The following is a 21,161-nucleotide window of genomic DNA, read 5'->3' as shown; positions in this document are numbered from 1 at the left end:
ATGTATAAAAAGTATCGAAGTGATCAAAATACGCATTTGCCTAATAATTCTGCACACAGTGTAAAGAGAAAGATGAGCCAGAATTGACATATTATCAGTAGTAGAAATAATAATTACTAAAACAAGCATGTTAGGAGAGGTGATATGTCCTTTTTAATGCTAATCTACTGTAGTGTAATGAAGAGAACTTTGTGACTACAGGTTAATAGCACCAGTGGAATCTGGATAGAAGGGTATAATATCCAGAGAAACTGTTTTTCCCTGTAAAGGACTATGATGGCACTTTGTAGATAATACCTCATGTTACATTAGCAGGGTTAAATTTGTAAGGTGTTTGTAAACAGACAACTTTGCAATGTACTTACTATTAAAAATTCTCTCAGTCCTCAAGAATGGAAGGATCTTAATTTTATAGTTTACAGCTTGTTACCTAGGTTACCGCTCACCGCAACATTCTATCTGGGCACAGACCACTGCTTGCAAGCTCTTTACTATAGAAGCTCTGAAGGTGGTAGGATCACTGGATCTGGCCAGCTCAAAGGGAATCTGTCAGCAGATTTTTTTCTATGTAACCTGGCAGCAGCATGATGAAGGGACAGAGACCCTGATACCAGTGATGTGTTACTTAGATTACTGGGTGCAGCAGTTGTAATAGAGTCACAGTTTTCTCTGCCGCAGATCTAGCAGAGCTCAGTTGTTAAGCTGTGTATAATCTGCCCACATCACAGCTTTCTGTGTACATTGTATAGTGACAGGGAGCTGTTAATCAGTTCTGGGGGCATGGCCGGACTAGGAGGCACAAGGCTGCTTGTCCTATAATGATAATCTCCTGCTGAGAAAAAACAATGATTGTTTTCAAACAGCAAAACACAACCCAGTAAGTAACACATCCCTGGAATCAGGGTCTCTGTTCCTACATTATGGTGCTCTCAGATTACATAGCAAAGACCTGGTGAAAAATTCCCTTTAAGTTCTCCTTCACTTTACTTCTTCGATGTTGCAGAAACAAAGCTGCCTCCTCTTTCAGCATGTAAGAGCGCAGAGCCTATGCACAGTGTACACAGAAAGCTCCCAATCAGTGGTAGAGGTGGGGTTATATAAAGCTCAGCATTCATAGCACTGGGAGATAAAAGGGTGATTTTATCAAAACTGCAGAAAGCAGCCTGGTAAGTGATACATTGCTGGAATCAGGGTATCTGCCCGTGCATCATGCTGCTCTCAGATAACAGAGCAAATAACTAGTGACAGATTCCCTGTCATTCACCTTTCAATCATGCCATGCCTGCCTAAAATGCTGGAGCAGCAGCTACGGGAGAAAATGTATCACTCCTTGGCACATTGATGACTGCCTGCCCTGCACACACATGTGCATGCTGCACACACACATGCTGCAGATCAGACTGTTAATCAGTGTGCGGGGAGTGATTAGAGCTGCGCTCACTGTATGGTGGGAGCGGTGACTGTAGTCACTCCCTGATATGGGAAGATGCAGTTAATTTTCTCACTGTAACTGCTGCTTCGGTTAGGCAGCTCACCATGCCTTTAAAAGGGAATCTGTCAGCAGGTTTTTGCTACCTCATCTGAAATGTAGGCAAAGAAAAGCTGAATCCAGTGATGTATCACTTAGATTACTGGGTGCAGCCGTTCTCACACAATCAGAGCTTTTAGATTTAGTAATACAGCAGAGCTGAGGAAGCTAACCCCGCCCACAGCAGACTCTGTATCTACAATGTCCATAGACAGTGAGCTGCCCATCACAGGAGAGGGCGTGTCCGATTAGCATGCACAGGCTGCTGTGTCCCAGCAATGATAAGCTCCTGGTGCTAAAAACAATCATAGCAAGCTTGACAAGAGACGCATCGCTGAAATCTGTGTTTTAACCCCTACAGCATGCTGACTTCAGATTATATAGCAAAAACCTACTGACAGATTCCCTTTAACACTTTATCTGCAGATTAACAATATATCTACAAGAAAATAGCTTTCCAGGATGAGGTAGCTTCCCTCTAATAAAATGATAAGATTATGCAGCAGGGAAGACCACTGTGAGAAATCTCCATTTTTTAATTAGATTAAACCTTTTCACACCAGTTACTTTCTTACAGCAGATTAATTTCTTGCTCTATTAGGTAAGAAGTTCAATCACAGCGTTACATACTTTTCTACATTTTTCTCATCCTGTCATCAAACCACTTACTGTGACCGCTGCCATACATACATATACTGCTAGCCATCATTGTGGAAATGCTCAAGCATGTAAAAGACTAATAGGAGCCTATGAATGAGAGCACTATATCTTATGCAGTCCTGTGGTTAGGACATTCTCATTCAGAAGAACATCAATAACTGGAGGCTCTACAAACCCTCAGCCACTGCCCACTTTCTCACAGTACCTTCCAGTTATCTAGCCGCTCCTTCAGCGTCAGTCCGAGACAGTGTGCAAGGAATTTGGTGAATGTAAAGAAAATTCTAAACCCACAAATGCTTAAAGAAATTTGTAATGACTAATCCAAATGGAAGATTACCCAGCCTTCCAATCAACATTACTTCAATATGTATCTACAATCATTATACAATATCCTAAACCTCAATAATTCATGTCTACCCCTTTAGCAAACCAGGTCTCTCCAACAACTTCTCAGTAAAGTAACGGCACCTCGCACTATAAATTAGATGACTTCAGAAGAGGTTTTCCCTAAATCGTAAGTGATCCCTATTCATGAGATAAAAGCTTACCATTCTGGGACCGCGGCAATCCTGAGAAAGTGGCTCTACAAAGCTGGAGTAGATGCACATTCTTGGCCTCTGCTTTATTCATTGTAATGGGACTGTACTCAGCTTTCTCCTTCACTCCCATTGACAATGGGGTTCCAGAGCCCCATTCCCGAGATCGCTGGGGGTCCACCAGAAATCGTAATATTATCTTTTGATTCTTTGTGCTGGTGTGACATAATGTGTGTGCTACGCTGCAATGATGATGTCCGGCTGATCAAAATTAGAGTTGAGAATGCCGGGAGGTAAGGAGATTCATGGTTCACCTGTCCTGTAGTCACAGATTACTGACATGGCCGGTGGACCAGAGGCCTGCGAATCAATTCTCCCATTTCGACTCATGTGTATTGGAAAAATGTCCGCGATACAGTATATGCCGGCCGAACCATTGTTCAGCCGACAGCCATCTAAGGTGTATGGGGAGCTTGAAGGGGCTGGCCACTATTTATTTTATTGATGGCCTATCCTTAGGATATGCAATCAATATCTGATGTGTCAGGGTGCAACCATCTAAGGTGTAAGGGGGACCTTATAGGGAATGGCCACTACTTCTTTACAGATTACCTATTTTTAGGATAGTTCATCAATATCTGATCTGTGGGGGTGCGACCATCTAAGGTGTATGAGGGACTTAAAGGGGTTGGCCACTTCTTATTTATTGATGACCTATCTTTAGGATAGGCCATCAATATCTGATCTGTGGGGGTGCGACCATCTAAGGTGTATGAGGGACTTAAAGGGGTTGGCCGCTACTTCTTTATTGATGACCTATCTTTAGGATAGGCCATCAATATCTGATCTGTGGGGGTGCGACCATCTAAGGTGTATGAGGGACTTAAAGGGGTTGGCCGCTACTTCTTTATTGATGACCTATCTTTAGGATAGGCCATCAATATCTGATCTCTGGGGGTGAGACCATCTAAGGTGCATGGGGAGCTTAAATGAGTTGGCCATTACTTCTTTATTGATGACCTATCTTTAGGATAGGCCATCAATATCTGATCTGTGGGGGTGCGACCATCTAAGGCAGGGTTCCCCAACTCCAGTCCTCAAGGCCCACCAACAGGTCATGTTTTCAGGATTTCCTTAGTATTGCACAGGTGATAATTACATCACCTGTGCAATACTAAGGAAATCCTGAAAACATGACCTGTTGGTGGGCCTTGAGGACTGGAGTTGGGGAACCCTGATCTAAGGTGTATGAGGGACTTAAAGGGGTTGGCCACTACTTCTTTATTGATGACCTATCTTTAGGATAGGCCATCAATATCTGATCTGTGGGGGTGAGAACATCTAAGGTGCATGGGGAGCTTAAAGGGGTTGGCCACTACTTCTTTATTGATGGTCTATGTTTAGGATAGGCCATTAATATTTGATCTGTGGGTGTACGACCATCTAAGGTGTATGGGGGACTTAAAGAGGTTGGCCATTACTTCTTTATTGATTACCTATCTTTAGACTAGGCTACAAATATCTGATCTGTGGGGATGCAACCATCTAAGGTGCATGGGGGCCTTAAAGGGGTTGGCCACTACTTTTTTTATTGATTCTATCTTTAGGATAGACCATCAAAATCTGATCTGTGGGTGTGCAATACCCAGCAAACTTCTGGCCACCAGAAACAGCAAATTGGCAGGGGTGCCAGGTGTCGCACCTCAACCGATCAGATATTGAAGTGGTGGCCAACTTCTTTAAGTCTTTAGGTTGATCATATTGAGACTCTTTCAAATATATTGCATTACTACAGTACCTCATAGTTCAAATGTGAAGACTGGCAGAGGTTTCTGACCGTCTCAGCCGCATCTTCTCCTCCTGGTTTGGCGTAGCCTGTTTCCTCTTCATACATCAGATTGGTTACATAAACCCTTTCAAGCGGCTCTAATCACAAACCATAGACATAAAAAATAACATCAATGACTTGTAATAGGTAGGTAGCAGAAAGAGGAACAGATAAAATGTGTTTTCCTTTTCTCTAACCTTTATTAGATATAGTATCCACGTCTGTTTTTTGCAGCTTGAGAACAGTTTTAGTGTTTGTTTTAGCACCATTTCCTTTTCGAGAAAATAGTGTGACGAGATGAAATTCATTGCAAGTGGCTTCTGCTAATACGCCACCTTTAAAAAGCTGCACACATTCCAGGTGAGAGTCAAGAATTTGCTGGAAGAAAAAAAAAAAAAAGAACTTTGATGGCAAAATATAAAGTTTTATGGCATCAGAAGTATATTCCTCCATATCTCCAATAAACAGTGGAAATTTCATTTTTTCTAAGAATTCTGATTTTAACTCGCCCTAGTTAACTCCTGGAAAGAAAAGATCTTATCGCAAAGAAGACTAGATCGCAGAAAGCTGTTAAAGTGTTCCAAGAATATATCTGTAAATCTAGCAAAATAACATATCCAGGAATAAGTATGTGAGCAACTTGTCAAAACAAAGTGAAATCATTTATTAAAATGGTTTAAGAGCTTTTCCTGTGTACAGTGACATCAAGGAGACTAAACCTTCCATAAATATTTGGTTGAAAGGATGATTCATCTTTGGACAATCCCTTTTTTATAATTTTGCCTTGCTGATCAAAGCACGTCCTGCCATTAGGAACCACAGCTGTAATCTGGCAGCAAGTGTTTAATTCCTCTGCATGGACAACCACAGGGGAAGAAGGAAAAGATATCCGTCAGTAGACTTGTGCAGATGGGGGTCTTTTTCTCTTGGAGAAGACTCAAGTTTGTATAAATATCCTAAGTCATGTGGCAAGGTCCAGTATAGTCATTATATGACTTCTCGGCTGGTATCGCTCAATTGGTGGCGCTTAGAAAGCCAGCTTTTTGCTTCTTTAGACACAGCTAATTTACATAGGACCTGTGTGTTTTAGGGCTCATTTACAAGTCCAATTTTTCCATGAACAAGAAAAATGGGCCAATTTTTCGGATCATACTTTGATCAGAGTTAGGTCCAAGTGGCATCGGTTTTTCTCATACGTGGAGTAAAAAAAACAGTTTCTCCACCTTCTCCATTCTGAAAGTACGTGAAAATTAAACTGCATGTGCATGTCATCTAAGTGCGGTCCGATTTGTTTAATAGACCCATAGACTTGCATTGCCAATTTTGATCTGAGCCTCGGATCAAAATCGGACATGTCTCTACGATTTTCCAGTATATAAAAAATCATGGACTTGTGAATTGCCCCGTAGATTAACACACGTACAAATATGCAAAAATCGGAAGTGTGAAACAGCCCGAGCCCTTGTGGCTAAAGCTCACTCAGTGTTCTGATCTTTTTATCAGCACCGCATTCCATCTTAGAGAAACCACAATGCAACCATCAATGTCCATCATCAAGTCATACAGATGGCACCACTAGTAGGCCCATCTTACTGTCATCTCCTCTTCCTGAAGAATGACACTGTTCCTAGGGTCATCAACTAGTCCAAGAATGATGACACAAGGGAGATAATGGTTTTCTAGCTCTTACTCTATATGCTAAATGGTGCCTGGATTCTATGGGATTGAAGTATACAGCACATCATTCAAACCTCCTCTCCATAAAGTTCTAGAGTAGTTCTCACACCATGAACATCCCATCACTCACTCCGGGGCTCTGTCTTGTATTACTTGAGCCTACACGCTAGGGCCGGCAGGTACTTGGCCTAACCGCACAAACTCCTCGTCCACTGTATTAGACCATTCACACACTCTATTAATATGAGACCCTTAAAAAGATAAATGTCTATAAACAACCAAGAATTCTTACAAACAGTCTAACTGCTCTATTTTGTTGCCCACTTGCTCCACGCTCTCCATCACTTAAGAAGCCTCTTAGATCAGCTGAACTAAAGGTCACCACAATCACTTCATTGATAGCATGCCTTTTTGAAGTTTTCAGCTTACTTTTCCAAACTTTTCACCACAAGGAACATTTACCTCTAATGTGGTCTCAGCCACAGACTGATTCACTTCCTGCTTACAGCCCTTTTGTATAAAACATGTTGCTACAGACATTTAGCGGCAGCCATTATCTTGTAGGCATCAAGGTCCCTTATCTTTTCTCCTGCAGAGCAGCGCTTGCAGCCACTCTCTGTGATTGGTTGATAACTGTGTAGTGAAACCAATCAAGAAGCTGCAGTCCTTAGCCATCAATGCAACTATGGGAGTCACAGTAGTCCCCTGACAGCGGTAGTCCCCTAACATTTCAACCCCAAACAGTGATGAAATATTTTAGCAATACTCTATCAGTTGACATGGGGGTAAACTCCTGTGAACATGTTGAGTTTTCCAAACGGCATAAGATGACTAAAGTACAGATTTTCCTTTGTCTTGACTCTCAAAATATATGATTTTAATAATTATTTTCAATTCAGAAAAAAACATGTGTCAGTGGTAAGCAGCTCCACAGGACAAAACTGTGACTGATGTGCTGAAGGAGCACTTCTGTTGATAGGGCACGTCAGGCAATACCTCTGACTGGATTGCTAAGGGCTTGTTCAATGTTCACATGCTGCTTTTTTCCCCCACACATTTATGCTACAGACAAATACAGTGTTTTACAGTACCAGCAAAGTGAATCAGATTTCTGATATCTCATGCACATGCTGCTTAATTTTTCATTGCAGATGTGAACCATAAAAGCACTTATTTTTTTGTTCAACTCTGCACCATGTCCCTTTTTCAGCATTTTTGTGATGTTTTTCATCCATTCAAATGAATAGTAAAAAAATAAGTAAAAAACGCCGGTATTTTACGAAGCGCTTTTCCTGCCAACAGTCTGCTGCAAATACTCAACATGTGCACACAGCCTTAGAGAATACTGGGTCAAAAAAAAGAGTCTGACCCCAGACAGATCCCTTTAAATTATAACATTTAATATAAGTACTTTTTAAATCACATTTACCAGTGTGAGACATGTAGATCAGGAGAGCAGATTGTCAGTTATACATGTCTCATACTGGTAACACCTCCTTTAAGGGGTTGTCCGAGGGGCTGTCTCAATTCGTATGTTTCCTACTTTTAAAGTAAAAACAATTATACGCACCTCGGTGGCGGCACCATTCCAGCAATGTTGGCACTGTCTCTCTCAATGATCGCATAACAGTGTGATATCTCGTGAGCACTGCGGACAATCAGTGACTGCTTCACTCTCCCAGCCTTGGGACAAATCGTTTACATCCGGAGGAAGTCATTGTGCTGCTCTCTCTCTTCCTTCGGATGTATGTGATATGTCCGAAGGTAGGAAGAGTCAATCAGCCACTGATTGGCTGCAGGGTTTGCGTGACATCACACTGTTACATGATCACTAGGAGAGACAGTGCTGATACCGCTGGAATGGCGCTGGCATCGGAGATGAGTATGAGTGATGTGATTATTAAAGGGAGAAACATACGGATTGAGAAGAGGTTGTCTGTGTAATGGACAACCTGCTTAATATAAGTGACGCGCCCCCTGGGCCATGTTCAAGGGACACCCGGAGCCGGATCTGGATAGGGGTAGTAGTCCTTGTGGCGGTGACCCGGTCCGTGCCCAGGGTGGTCAAACTAAGTGTGTGGCAGTCTTTTGTAGATGTTGTTTAAGTGTCGACTACGCCACCCGTTGATTGCGGCTAGGAGGCCGCCGCTGCAGAGCAGACCGCTGAGGCCGGTGGTAGGATTGTGCAGCAAGGATGGTATAACCCCCAACGGGAGGGGTATGGCCTCAGGGCAGCAGATGTGGAAGATGGTGGTTGTGATGGTGCAGCAAGGAAGCTCAGAGACATGTGATGCAGTTTCAGGGTTTTTACTCACAGGTGTTGTTCCGGTCACTCCGGCCTTGAGTGACCACCCGAGCCGTGCTGCATCCACCAGGTGTGGGACTCGGCCAACTCCCAAGCAGTCCAGAGCGTGGTCCTGAGCTCCCCTGTCTTCCTTCCGACTGGCCGTTCCCACCAGGGATCCACCTTTGTCCGGCTCCCTCGGGCCTCTTGGTGGTAAAACCTTCTCTGGCTTTCCTGACCCTATTCGTGGTGTGCCTTCCTGGTGGATGTGGTGAGGGTCGCGCCAAAACTTGACCACGACCTCCGGTTCCTGGCTGAGGATCATTAGCCTCCACCAGTTTGGGTTCCGGTACCCTTTTCTGCCAACCCTTCACCCTTTTGGTTTACTTCTGGGATCTCAGGGTTCCCTCTTGTCCTGCGTCTCTGGGCCTCTCTTCCTCCTCCTCTCCACTGCAGGCCTGGCCCTGGAGCTGGGCCCAGCCGGAGCCACAGCTCCCTGTCAGCCCTCCTGGCTGAACTCTCCCTCTGACTCCCTCAGCTCTCAGCTCTCCCTGTCTCTAGATGGTGCCCACCATATATACTCCCTCTATGTGTGAGCCCAGGTGACTAGCACCCAATGGGCTCCTACCTCTATGCCCAGAGTCCCTCCCCTATCTGCCCCTACACTACTGGGATGTTCCTCCCCCCCTCCCACTCCAGCCAGGGACAGACGCTGTCGTACCTGCACATCTATCTGGTGGGAGTACCGTTGTTCTGTCCCCCGGAAATGGGATGAGTGTAGTGCATGCAGCTAGCTGAGCTCAGTCCCACACTCCATCCTTACCCGGGAGTGGAATACCACACCTCTGGATCGAGGTGCAATACCCCTGTAGCAGCCGAGTCCTCGGGGTGCTACATTCCCCCCTGGTAAATCACAGCACGTCCTCGGGCTGTAAAAGAATAAAACATACCAAAACATACAAATTTTTTTAAAACATACTAACATATAAAACATTATAAAACATTATCAGAATATAATATGACAGGTAACTTATATATTATTGTAGCAATATAAACTTTTTCATATAAAACGTTCTTGTTCCTCCGGTCACGGTGCAACTTATGACCGGGTAAAGTGCAACAGTCGCTAGAAGAAAATCAGTTCTTCCTATAAAACCGGTAGGGGGCGCTTCAGGAAGCGCAACTATTTACAGGGTATGGCCGGTCTCAGTCCTCGGCCAGTGGGGAAAAGGAATGGCTGCTCACAGTCCTCAGCCTGTGGGGAAGAGGGATGGCTGCTCACAGTCCTCAGCCTGTTCAGGGATAGGGACACACAGCAAACAGTTCACACTAGTCCCAACGGGGACCACACTCTGATTTGCATCATATAAAGTACCCCTACGGGTAACTATATACAGTTTCAGTTTATGCTACTTCCCTTCAGCAGCAGTGTCCTCTCCTTATCTCCTCCTGAGGGTAATCTTCAAACCCGTCCGGGTCCTTTTGTTCCTCCTCATACCGCAGTTCTTCCTCCGTCAGCCGGTGCACATGAAGGGCGTATGGTCCTTTTGCACACTGATGCCGGGTGAAGGTGACCTCGTCACCCAGGTAAAGGTCACGTCCGCGGTGTCCCTCCGGCAGGTGAGATTCGACATCCCTGCGGGTGACAAAGATGTCGCCGGGGGTTTTGTGATCCCTGATAAAGCCCCAGCCGTGCTCCAGTTGGAACTTGATTACAGTCCCGGTGGCGCGGGGACCGTGGGCTGCACGGGGGTTTCTCCGGGTCCGGCTTTTCTGCTCCGCGCTCTGGACCTGCAGCCGCTCCTCGCGGATCCGCCTCTCTCACCGTTCTTTGTTGAAGACCTCCAGTTGTTGTCGGCAGCACTCCGCACGCTGGGCTGCGGCCGCCCGGGTCTCTTGGGTGAACCCCATGAGGTTTTCACCGGTGGGGTCCCATGCGAACTGCGCCTCCTCCAACGGGAGTGGGGTAATCTTGGCGGGTGCCGGAGCCGGGATCAGGGGCTCACACAGGGGCCATTCCTTCCGGAATCGGGGATTGAGGTATTCCGGTGGCCACTCAAAGGGCTGCCCATCCGGGCAAGTATGTTGCACAAGTAGGTCTTCGCCTAGGGGCAGCACTGTGGAGGTCGAGGGCGCGGTGGTGGTAGCGGCGCCCGGATTCACCAGGCCTTGCGACCAGGCCGGTGGCACTTTAAAGGTGAAGGGTACTGTGGAGACGGCGGCGCCCGGGGGCACTCGGCCTTGCGACCAGGCCGGTGGCATTTCCTGCTTGGCCGCGCTCAGGGTTAAGGCGCGTGACGTCTCAGGGGGCGTGGCCGCGGCTCCTGCCGCTTGAGGCCTAGTTCGGAGCGGTGGCGGTGCAGCAATGGGCACGGTCGGTGGGATTTCGGGCTCTGCGACGGGCAGCTGGGGCAGGCTTACGGCTTCTAGGCTTGGGGTAGTAACGTCCCCTTTACCTGCTTCCATCTCTTCAGCTCCTTCCACGGCGTCGTCTCCGGCCTTCGTCCCTCCTGCACCATCCTCAGAGGCAGACAGACTCCTCGTCCCGGGTGGCGTCCTTTGCTGGCGGGTTCCAGCCTGCAGGGCCATTTCTCTGCTCCACTCTGTCAGCACTTCTTGCTGCACTCGGGCCATCTTCCGAGCCAAGCCCTACAGCGCGGTCTGTGCATGCTCCCGATCTTTGGGGAGCTGTGCCAGGATCTCCACCAGGCCTTCTGGGGTGGCGGCCTGCAACAGGCTCCTGACCAGAGGGTCGGTGCTGCCTGACTCTCCCTCCATCTCCGGGTGCGATCTTTCCAGACTCCTCCAGGCTGCACCCATCTTCTTGGTTTTGTTCTGTATCCGCCCATCCTGAGGGCGGTCCTGGGGCAACTTGGTGATTGTCAGTTTCAGGGGCAGACCCCTCGCTCTGATGGACATCTCTATCATTGCAGTCTCTGCTGGTGGGGGCGGTCTCCGCTTTTGGCGCTCTTCTGGGACCAGGCCCACGATGGGAGGTGGTCTCTTGCCACCCTCTGGCACGCCCATAATGGCGTCCGCTCTGCCAGGGCGGGAAATCGTCTCAGATGGCGGGAATCGTCTCCTAATGGCGGGAAACTCCGTGGATGGCGGGAAAAGGCTGCAGATGGCGGGCAAACGGCGGGAAACGATCCGAGAAGGCGTCCGATGGCGGGGACCCTCCGGAATTGGCGGGAGACTCATTTTTACGGTAAATGTGAACTTTTCTTCAGGCACGCAGTACCCGGTGGTTGCGGGCACGTAATCCTGCCGACTACGCCAAAGTTGACGCGCCCCCTGGGCCATGTTCAAGGGACACCCGGAGCCGGATCTGGATAGGGGTAGTAGTCCTTGTGGCGGTGACCCGGTCCGTGCCCAGGGTGGTCAAACTAAGTGTGTGGCAGTCTTTTGTAGATGTTGTTTAAGTGTCGACTACGCCACCCGTTGATTGCGGCTAGGAGGCCGCCGCTGCAGAGCAGACCGCTGAGGCCGGTGGTAGGATTGTGCAGCAAGGATGGTATAACCCCCAACGGGAGGGGTATGGCCTCAGGGCAGCAGATGTGGAAGATGGTGGTTGTGATGGTGCAGCAAGGAAGCTCAGAGACATGCGATGCAGTTTCAGGGTTTTTACTCACAGGTGTTGTTCCGGTCACTCCGGCCTTGAGTGACCACCCGAGCCGTGCTGCGTCCACCAGGTGTGGGACTCGGCCAACTCCCAAGCAGTCCAGAGCGTGGTCCTGAGCTCCCCTCTCTTCCTTCCTACTGGCCGTTCCCACCAGGGATCCACCTTTGTCCGGCTCCCTCGGGCCTCTTGGTGGTAAAACCTTCTCTGGCTTTCCTGACCCTATTCGTGGTGTGCCTTCCTGGTGGATGTGGTGAGGGTCGCGCCAAAACTTGACCACGACCTCCGGTTCCTGGCTGAGGATCATTAGCCTCCACCAGTTTGGGTTCTGGTACCCTTTTCTGCCAACCCTTCACCCTTTTGGTTTACTTCTGGGATCTCAGGGTTCCCTCTTGTCCTGCGTCTCTGGGCCTCTCTTCCTCCTCCTCTCCACTGCAGGCCTGGCCCTGGAGCTGGGCCCAGCCGGAGCCACAGCTCCCTGTCAGCCCTCCTGGCTGAACTCTCCCTCTGACTCCCTCAGCTCTCAGCTCTCCCTGTCTCTAGATGGTGCCCACCATATATACTCCCTCTATGTGTGAGCCCAGGTGACTAGCACCCAATGGGCTCCTACCTCTATGCCCAGAGTCCCTCCCCTATCTGCCCCTACACTACTGGGATGTTCCTCCCCCCCTCCCACTCCAGCCAGGGACAGACGCTGTCGTACCTGCACATCTATCTGGTGGGAGTACCGTTGTTCTGTCCCCCGGAAATGGGATGAGTGTAGTGCATGCAGCTAGCTGAGCTCAGTCCCACACTCCATCCTTACCCGGGAGTGGAATACCACACCTCTGGATCGAGGTGCAATACCCCTGTAGCAGCCGAGTCCTCGGGGTGCTACATAAGCTCTGGAGGTAAATTGTCAGGGAGATCTATATCCCGCCCTTAGATCTTAACAGCTAATTTACAAATTAAGAAAAATGTGAGTTGCTCTGGAATAAAACATAGGATCTCAGATATCAAGGTATCATTTTACTCAACTTCCTATGACCTACATGCCCATATAGACGGCTTTGGAGGGTTGATCCTACTGATAGATCCCCTTTAAGTCCTGAAAAACTCATTTAAAGGGAGTCTGAGAGTACAAAATGACTGTTCAAACTAACACAGGCCCTTGGTGCATCCCTTGCTATGACCAAACTGGTCAGTGTACCTTCCAACCAGATTTCCTTTAATAAATCATGGCACACACCATATTTGTTCAAGAAATTGAGACCTTTCTTATTTTTGCAAAAGAACATGTCAGATACTTACGGTTTTACCAGGAAGAGCAACCGATTTCAGCGATGTGGATCCTAATATCCTGTTTGTACACTGAGTCAAGTCTTTTTTCTTCCAGACAGATTGTCCTCTGAACTCATATGTTGTTGGGCATTTTCCTAAAACATCAACCTGCAAAGAAAAAGAACTACTACTGCAGTTACCATTTACTGTCACATCTATAGCACAAAAAGTATGAAATACTCCAGTTATGTGCATATTAATAACATCTGCTGCAAAGCCATGAGACATGTACACAGCGGAGTCATTCAGCTAACTCCAAATGTGATCCCCCTGGAATATACAGCTGCAGTGCTCATTCCAGTGTCCCAAATTCACAGACAGATGCAGGAATAATCAGAATGCCGAACAGAAATACAAGTGTCCTACAGTGATGAAGAAAACATGGAAGGCCTGGGGGTAGGAGAGAAGAAAGATGGACGAGAGGACCAACATTGCTAATATAATGAGAGTGCAGTAAACAGAGAGAGACCCATTTCACAGATGAATATGTTACCTCTTCAATGGTCCGTCCAGCTGAAGGTGTTTTAAGATTACCCTGCAGAACGCTCAGGATTCCTCGCTTGACATTGAGAGTCCATGTTTTTTCCTCTCGCACTGGACATATCTTTGGGATTTTCCCATCGATGTATGTAAACTGAAGAGGATGCTTTTCTAGATGGTCCCTGTTATCAGCAAACAAGAAAAATGATTACATGCACTTGCGCTGGTCATCTTAAAGGTTTTCTTCCCCCAGAAATTACACTTATCACCTATCCGTGGGATAGGTCATTTATGAGAACCCTTTTAAGAAATGATTCTAAGAAACCATTCAACAGAACATATCGCATCTACTTACAGGGTCTACATTTGGTCTATGATCTATCCATCTATCTACCCATCCATCTTTCTTTACACCTATCTACCACGTGGCCCTCCAGGCTATCCCACACCATATTACTGCTGATTAATATTGCTGCATTTCTGGGTCACTTATATAAGGAGGAAACATTTCCAAAAACATAAGAGACCCAAGAAGGTAGCAGTAATACAGGGGTGGCACAATGTTGCCAGCAGCTATACTCCAGACATGTTTGAGGGATGTTTTAAGAGAAGTGGATGGTAGGGGTGCACCACCAATGTTGATATACTACGCCACTGCTATTAGACTCATGCTATGCTATTGTGATATGCAGTAGTAGTGCTGTTGCTTCAAAAGCATCCAGCAACTATTAGAAGTAACACAAGCACAGGAGACAGGAAGTGTTGTGCTCCAGAAGCATCCAGCAACTAGAGGGGTTAATACAGTCACAGGAGACAGGGAGTGTTTTAGCAGAGACCCAGGGGGATTGTGGGGAAATTTTTTACTGTCTGGCTAGAGCCGAAGAGAAAGGTGGTGTATGATCTGCATCTCACAGAAGGCAAGGGAACAGAATTCAGGACAGGAGGGAATCTAAACAAAGGTCAGATAGACTCCCTGAGCTAACAGTGTGGAGTATTATCTGGCAGAAAGATAAGGACTGGAAGGAATCCTGTCATAGGGATCATCTCCCTCATCACACCCTCCCCCCCCTCCATCTCCATGCAGGATAAAGAATGATGTGTACTATTGAGTCCTTGTGAAGGAAAAGCCTTTGGTTGTGTATGCATTAAAACTGTGCTGTAGTGTGCTACTGGATAGACTGTATACTGCTGTGCTGCGAAGGAGATTGTACTATTGTTACTGGAGCCTGTTGCTTAAAGAGACACTTAAATTGCACTGGCCGGGCCTCATTAAATGTTACTGTTCTACCGTTTCTGAGGACTCTTGTCAAATGTGTCTGGTCAGCAATTAAATCTGTCCTGTGCCTGAGAGAAGCTGCAGCCTATGGTCGCCCTGAGTAACGGTTCCCCCAGGATTCTAACGAACTCATGTAACCGGTCTCGCCCCTATCTGAACTTAGGCGGGGTGTGTGTAACACTATACAGATTAAAGTCACCCTCAAACAACAAAAAAAGACCTTCTTATGGTGGAAATACCACATGGTCACCAAAGTAATGTTTCTATTATGTAAATTTCATGAAAATCCAACATCATGTAAATATATGCTGGTGGTAGGTAGTAATTTGCCGTTGTAGTTAGGTGTGTTATAGCAATGCTATGGAATACGTGACAAAAATAATGTTATTATCTTTTTGCGATTGATGGACGTGAGACACCATGTAAACTTGTGAGTTAGTGATGATGTTTCTAGAGGTTTCAGGGGCGATGCACCACAAGGTCAAGAAATACCTATTGCAGTGTCACTGGGTAAGCAGGTCAAGAGTCTGAAGGACCATCATTAGTGGGTGTGGGCTTTACACTGTGTTCTAAAAGTTAAATGCACACTAGGCTGAAGATGAGAGTGTTTGGTCAGGGTGGATCGGCTCAGAATGCTTCCTTTTGGAATGTCAAAAAGCATAACTGGGTGGGGTGGGGGGACGACTTTCCTGTCAGACGTACAATCAGTGCAGATAAGCACAAGAGCAGGATGTAGTGAGAAAATGCCAATGCTATAGGTAGCTATAGGTGGGGGGTGAGGCGGTTCCATGGGTAGATAGGGCTACAGAGAAGCAATAAATCTCCAGACTATACTGGAGTTTTTCCAGATGGAGGAGACTAACCACCCTGCAACCTGTGTGAAGAGTCCACCAGCTAACTAAGGTAAAGAAATAGCCACCATAGATGAACATGGATATAGCCACACCAAAAGAGTCTTTATACTGAGGTCTGAGTGTTATGTTAGAGAAAGCTAGGAGACTAATGCATGTGAGAAAGAGACTGTCAGGCCGCGGTTGTAAAGGGCAGAGTGTGAAAAGTTACCAGTCCAGCTACTGCAGCTGTAGCAACCATCAAGAGATGACTGATGGAGGTTGATACTGACATAAAGTGTGTGTGCTGAGTTACTGGGATTTTGCCACAGAGACTATTGTGAAGTGATGGAGGTGCTGCTGAGGAAAGTGCCAGCAGTGCTTCATGGCAGCGCAAATCATTTAAATACAACTTCCCACCTGCTTAGTTTTCATTTATCTCCTCCCTTCTCTGGCTCTATGAAGCCCTGTCTGTCAAGGAAGAAGGGGGTGGAGAATGAGGAAAAACAAGCAGGTGTGAAGGTATAGTTAAATGATAGTCCCCGCCGTGGAGCACCGAGCAGTGGTACTTAGTTTGAACAGTCATCCTGTGCTGACAAGAGTCCCTTTAATGATTGCCTAACACCAATTTTGGGCTGCCATTTTTATTTAAGAAAAGAGCAGTCATCCCTAGACTGGTGATTTTATTAAACAGCACCTATCAACATAAGAGGTCCCAAGTGTCTCTAATGTCCCTTAAAGGACTTGCGTTTCTAGCAAAAGTCAGGTCCAAACTTCCAGGTTGTGGGATGCCAGGGCATGTAGAGCATAACCTAACAACCATCCTCAGCTCTCCTTGCTGTGAAAAAGCAAGATTTTGTGAGATCTCGTTCTTTACACCAAATCAGTGCTGCCACAAAGTATAATGAGCTGTTACCAAACAGTAACATTATTAGAGAAGTTAGTGTTTGGTAACAGCTTAGTAGAGTATGCGGCATTTCTCGATTAGTGCAAAAAAGCGAGATCTTGCTCTTTCAAAGCTAGAAGGGCCATGGAGGATTGAGGGATCCTGCTCTGCATGTCAGATCCCACAACCCGGAAGTTCAAACTCAACTTTTTCTAGAAAGTCGGGGCCTTTAGGGGGGCATTAGGGACACTTGGTATCTCATTTTTCAATAGGTGATGATTAGAAAATTCACCAGTCTGAGGCTGCCCATTCTATTCTTAAATAAAATATAAGAAAACAGATTGGGGATAAGTACTCTTTAAATTATCACAAGTGTCAAAATATTCTTTCAAGTGTCAGTAAATTGCAAATTGTTTTTCCTTTGCTCAAGTCAAGCTGTTGCTTCATGTAAGAATATGAAACCATCAAGTATCTTGTCTCCAATAAGACTGTGTACTTTCAAGCTCATTGCCTCCTTGTTAGAAAAGTTTTACAATTACCTCTTTGTACGTCTGTATCTTTTTGCAATCCCGAAGTGTAAAATCACGCAAACCCCAAATGGCACTACATTGTGACCTTATTTAAAGGGGTATACCATACAATACTTCTATTTTATAAAAAGCCTCCTTATCACATAAAACCACCCATAAGACATAACCCTTTACCATGTTGGCGATGCGGGACTACTGCCCTGACTTCGGAACCAATTCTCTTACATTACCAATCAGCACTTCCCTTTTTGTAAAAGGAAACTAACGATTGGTAGACCATAGGTCAGTCACGTATTTCCCATATTGTGCAATCTGTTTGTCTTTCATTCATTCTATGATAAGAATATAAATCAGTATACTGTGTTCCTTCTTTTATCACCTTAATTCATGGAATTCCTTTTGTGAATCCTGATGTGTTGTCAAATTTGCCTTCAAGTAGGCATTGTGTATCTAAAAAAATAAAAAGACAAAATAAAAGAACACATTGTATGATACAGTCTAGAATGTGATGTAGCTACACAAGAAATTGAAATATGTACAGTAAAGAAATATCTGTACCTCTTCTGCTTCCTTTTTTTTGGCAAAAATCAATACAGACCAAAAAGAACAGATGTATGATTGTCATGGAACACTTTTCCGCAACGTTCAGAAAGGATGGTGTGGCTTTGGAAAGGCTAACAAGGCGCCAGATTTATTAATGGCAAATGCCAGTATTTAGGGACAAGCTAATAGGATAAAGTAAATCAAGTAAAAGTTGTGATAACTTAAATTAAAAAAAATATAAATTGTCTAATTGCATACAGGATACTGTCTTGAGAGCATTAGTAAATGTGGGTTATTTTGTTTGTTATTTCTAATCATTAGGCTGTTTAGTATCGGTTTACACAGGGCTTAAAGTGGATGTGTCAGCAGATTTCTCAATACAAGCCGCATACAGTACAGACCAAAAGTTTGGACACACCTTCTAATTTAAAGATTTTTCTGTATTTTCATGACTATGAAAATTGTACATTCACACTGAAGGCATCCAAACTATGAATTAATACATGTGGAATTATATACTTAACAAAAAAGTGTGAAACAACTGAAAATATGTCTTATATTCTAGGTTCTTCAAAGTAGCCACCTTTTGCTTTGACGACTGCTTTGCACATTCTTGGCATTCTCTTGATAAGCTTCAAGAGGTAGTCACCGGAAATGGTCTTCCAACAATTTTGAAGGAGTTCCCAGAGACGCTTAGCACTTGTTGGCCCTTTTGCCTTCACTCTGCGGTCCAGCTCACCCCAAACCATCTCGATTGGGTTCAGGTCTGGTGACTGTGGAGGCCAGGTCATCTGGCGTAGCACCCCATCACTCTCCTCCTTAGTCAAATAACCCTTACACAGCCTGGAGGTGTGTTTGGGGTCATTGTCCTGTTGAAAAATAAATGATGGTCCAACTAAACGCAAACCGGATGGAATAGCATGCCGCTGCAAGATGCTGTGGTAGCCATGCTGTTTCTGTATGCCTTAAATTTTGAATAAATCCCCAACAGTGTAACCAGCAAAGCACCCCCACACCATCAAACCTCCTCCTCCATGCTTCACGGTGGGAACCAGGCATGTAGAGTCCATCCGTTCACCTTTTCTGCGTCGCTCAAAGACACGGTGGTTGGAACCAAAGATCTCAAATTTGGACTCATCAGACCAAAGCACAGATTTCCACTGGTCTAATGTCCATTCCTTGTGTTCTTTAGCCCAAACAAGTCTCTTCTGCTTGTTGCCTGTCCTTAGCAGTGGTTTCCTAGCAGCTATTTTACCATGAAGGCCTGCTGCACAAAGTCTCCTCTTAACAGTTGTTGTAGAGATGGGTCTGCTGCTAGAACTCTGTGTGGCATTGACCTGGTCTCTAATCTGAGCTGCTGTTAACCTGCGATTTCTGAGGCTAGTGACTCGGATAAACTTATCCTCAGAAGCAGAGGTGACTCTTGGTCTTCCTTTTCTGGGGCGGTCCTCATGTGAGCCAGTTTCTTTGTAGCACTTGATGGTTTTTGCAACTGCACTTGGGGACACTTTCAAAGTTTTCCCAATTTTTCAACTGACTGACCTTCATTTCTTAAAGTAATGATGGCCACTTGTTTTTCTTTACTTAGCTGCTTTTTTCTTGCCATAATACAAATTCTAACAGGCTATTCAGTAGGACTATCAGCTGTGTATCCACCAGACTTCTGCACAACACAACTGATGGTCCCAATCCCATTTATAAGGCAAGAAATCCCACTTATTAAACCTGACAGGACACACCTGTGAAGTGAAAACCATTTCCGGTGACTACCTCTTGAAGCTCATCAAGAGAATGCCAAGAGTGTGCAAAGCAGTCATCAAAGCAAAAGGTGGCTACTTTGAAGAACCTAGAATATAAGACATATTTTCAGTGGTTTCACACTTTTTTGGTAACTATATAATTCCACATGTGTTAATTCATAGTTTGGATGCCTTCAGTGTGAATGTACAATTTTCATAGTGATGAAAATACAGAAAAATCTTTAAATGAGAAGATGTGTCCAAACTTTTGGTCTGTACTGTATATTGTTAAATAGACCTCTTGAACCCAATGAGACTGGTGTATCTATTTTGATAATCCATATCAGAAAGGCTGTACAATCCTTCATGAAACTTTAACCCAATTTCTACCCACCTAGCCTGATTGACAGAACCTCAGTGTCCCTCCTACAGCTGAGATCTTACACTGCTCAGTACAAGCTGCAGCTGTCAGCGAGGCAGGGTGAGCTGAGAGTGAATACCCTCGGACTCATGAGCTTTTTCATTCTATAGCTGGAGTTATAAAATGCTCAGCCTAATATTAGGATTCTGAAGCTAATCTCAGGGCTGACGTTAGGCGAGGGAAAAGTGGTTAACGGCCAAAGTATCTGCCATCCTTTACAAGCCACAAACTGCTCTGATAATGCAAGCCCTGCATTATCAGTGCAGTTTCTGAGGTTATAAGGGTAGAAGGACCTTTGGTGACATCATAGTCATGTCACCAAAGGTTCTTCACGCTGAGATAGTATGGAGGAAATTAAGAGGAGGAGAGAGCCTGGCATGTCCTCTAGAATGTGTGTGTATGTGTTACATGCTGTGATGCAGTTTGTGTATAACATGCAGTGTGTGTGATATGCATTGTGTGTATGTGTTTGTGTGTGTTATAGAGCCTTTATGAGTAACATGCAGTGTGTGTGTAACATACAGTGAGTGTGTCTAATATGCAGTGCGAGTGTGTAATATGCAGATTGTGTAACATGCAGTTTGAGAATGTGTGTAACATGCAGTTTGTGTATAATATGCAGTGTGTGTGTGTGTGTGTGTGTGTGTGTGTGTGTGTGTGTAGTATCCATATTTTAAACGCCCACAATGCAGACAAGTGTTCATAGGTAAAAACATGTCAGCAATAGTGTTGAGTGAGTTGGTTCGGCATTTCAAATTCGGGTTCGTGTTCGTTGTTCTGACTTGTTCGCGCCAAAAAATCGGATCCGCTTATGAACATTCCTGATTTGCCATGCTGTCATACAGATAACATCTGCGTGACAGCGGGGCAAATCAGGGATGTTCGTGGGCAGAGTCGATTTTTTGGCGCGAACAAGTCGGCACCCCAAACACGAATTTGAAATGCCGAACCAATTTGCTCAACACTAGTCAGCAATCACTCAACGAACGAGAAAAATGCTCATT

General features: G+C 45.5%; 1 protein-coding gene across 1 annotated transcript in view; it reads right to left on the bottom strand.

The window, feature by feature from the left end:
• Positions 1 to 21,161, bottom strand: part of LOC141162056 (uncharacterized) — a 539,567-nt gene that overhangs the window by 471,537 nt on the left and 46,869 nt on the right. The window contains exons 4-8 of the mRNA XM_073647724.1: positions 17,834 to 17,904; positions 13,946 to 14,114; positions 13,423 to 13,560; positions 4,750 to 4,930; positions 4,523 to 4,650 (exon numbers count right to left, since the gene is read on the bottom strand). Coding sequence (XP_073503825.1) covers positions 4,523 to 4,650; positions 4,750 to 4,930; positions 13,423 to 13,560; positions 13,946 to 14,114; positions 17,834 to 17,904 — 687 coding nt within the window. The remainder of the gene's footprint in view (positions 1 to 4,522; positions 4,651 to 4,749; positions 4,931 to 13,422; positions 13,561 to 13,945; positions 14,115 to 17,833; positions 17,905 to 21,161) is intronic.

Source organism: Phyllobates terribilis, unplaced genomic scaffold (assembly GCF_046119375.1).
Source record: "Phyllobates terribilis strain yellow unplaced genomic scaffold, ASM4611937v1 Scaffold_9__5_contigs__length_417890890, whole genome shotgun sequence".
Lineage (NCBI taxonomy): Eukaryota > Metazoa > Chordata > Amphibia > Anura > Dendrobatidae > Phyllobates > Phyllobates terribilis.
Note: the sequence above shows the minus strand (reverse complement) of the source record. Positions and strands in the feature narration are given on the sequence as shown.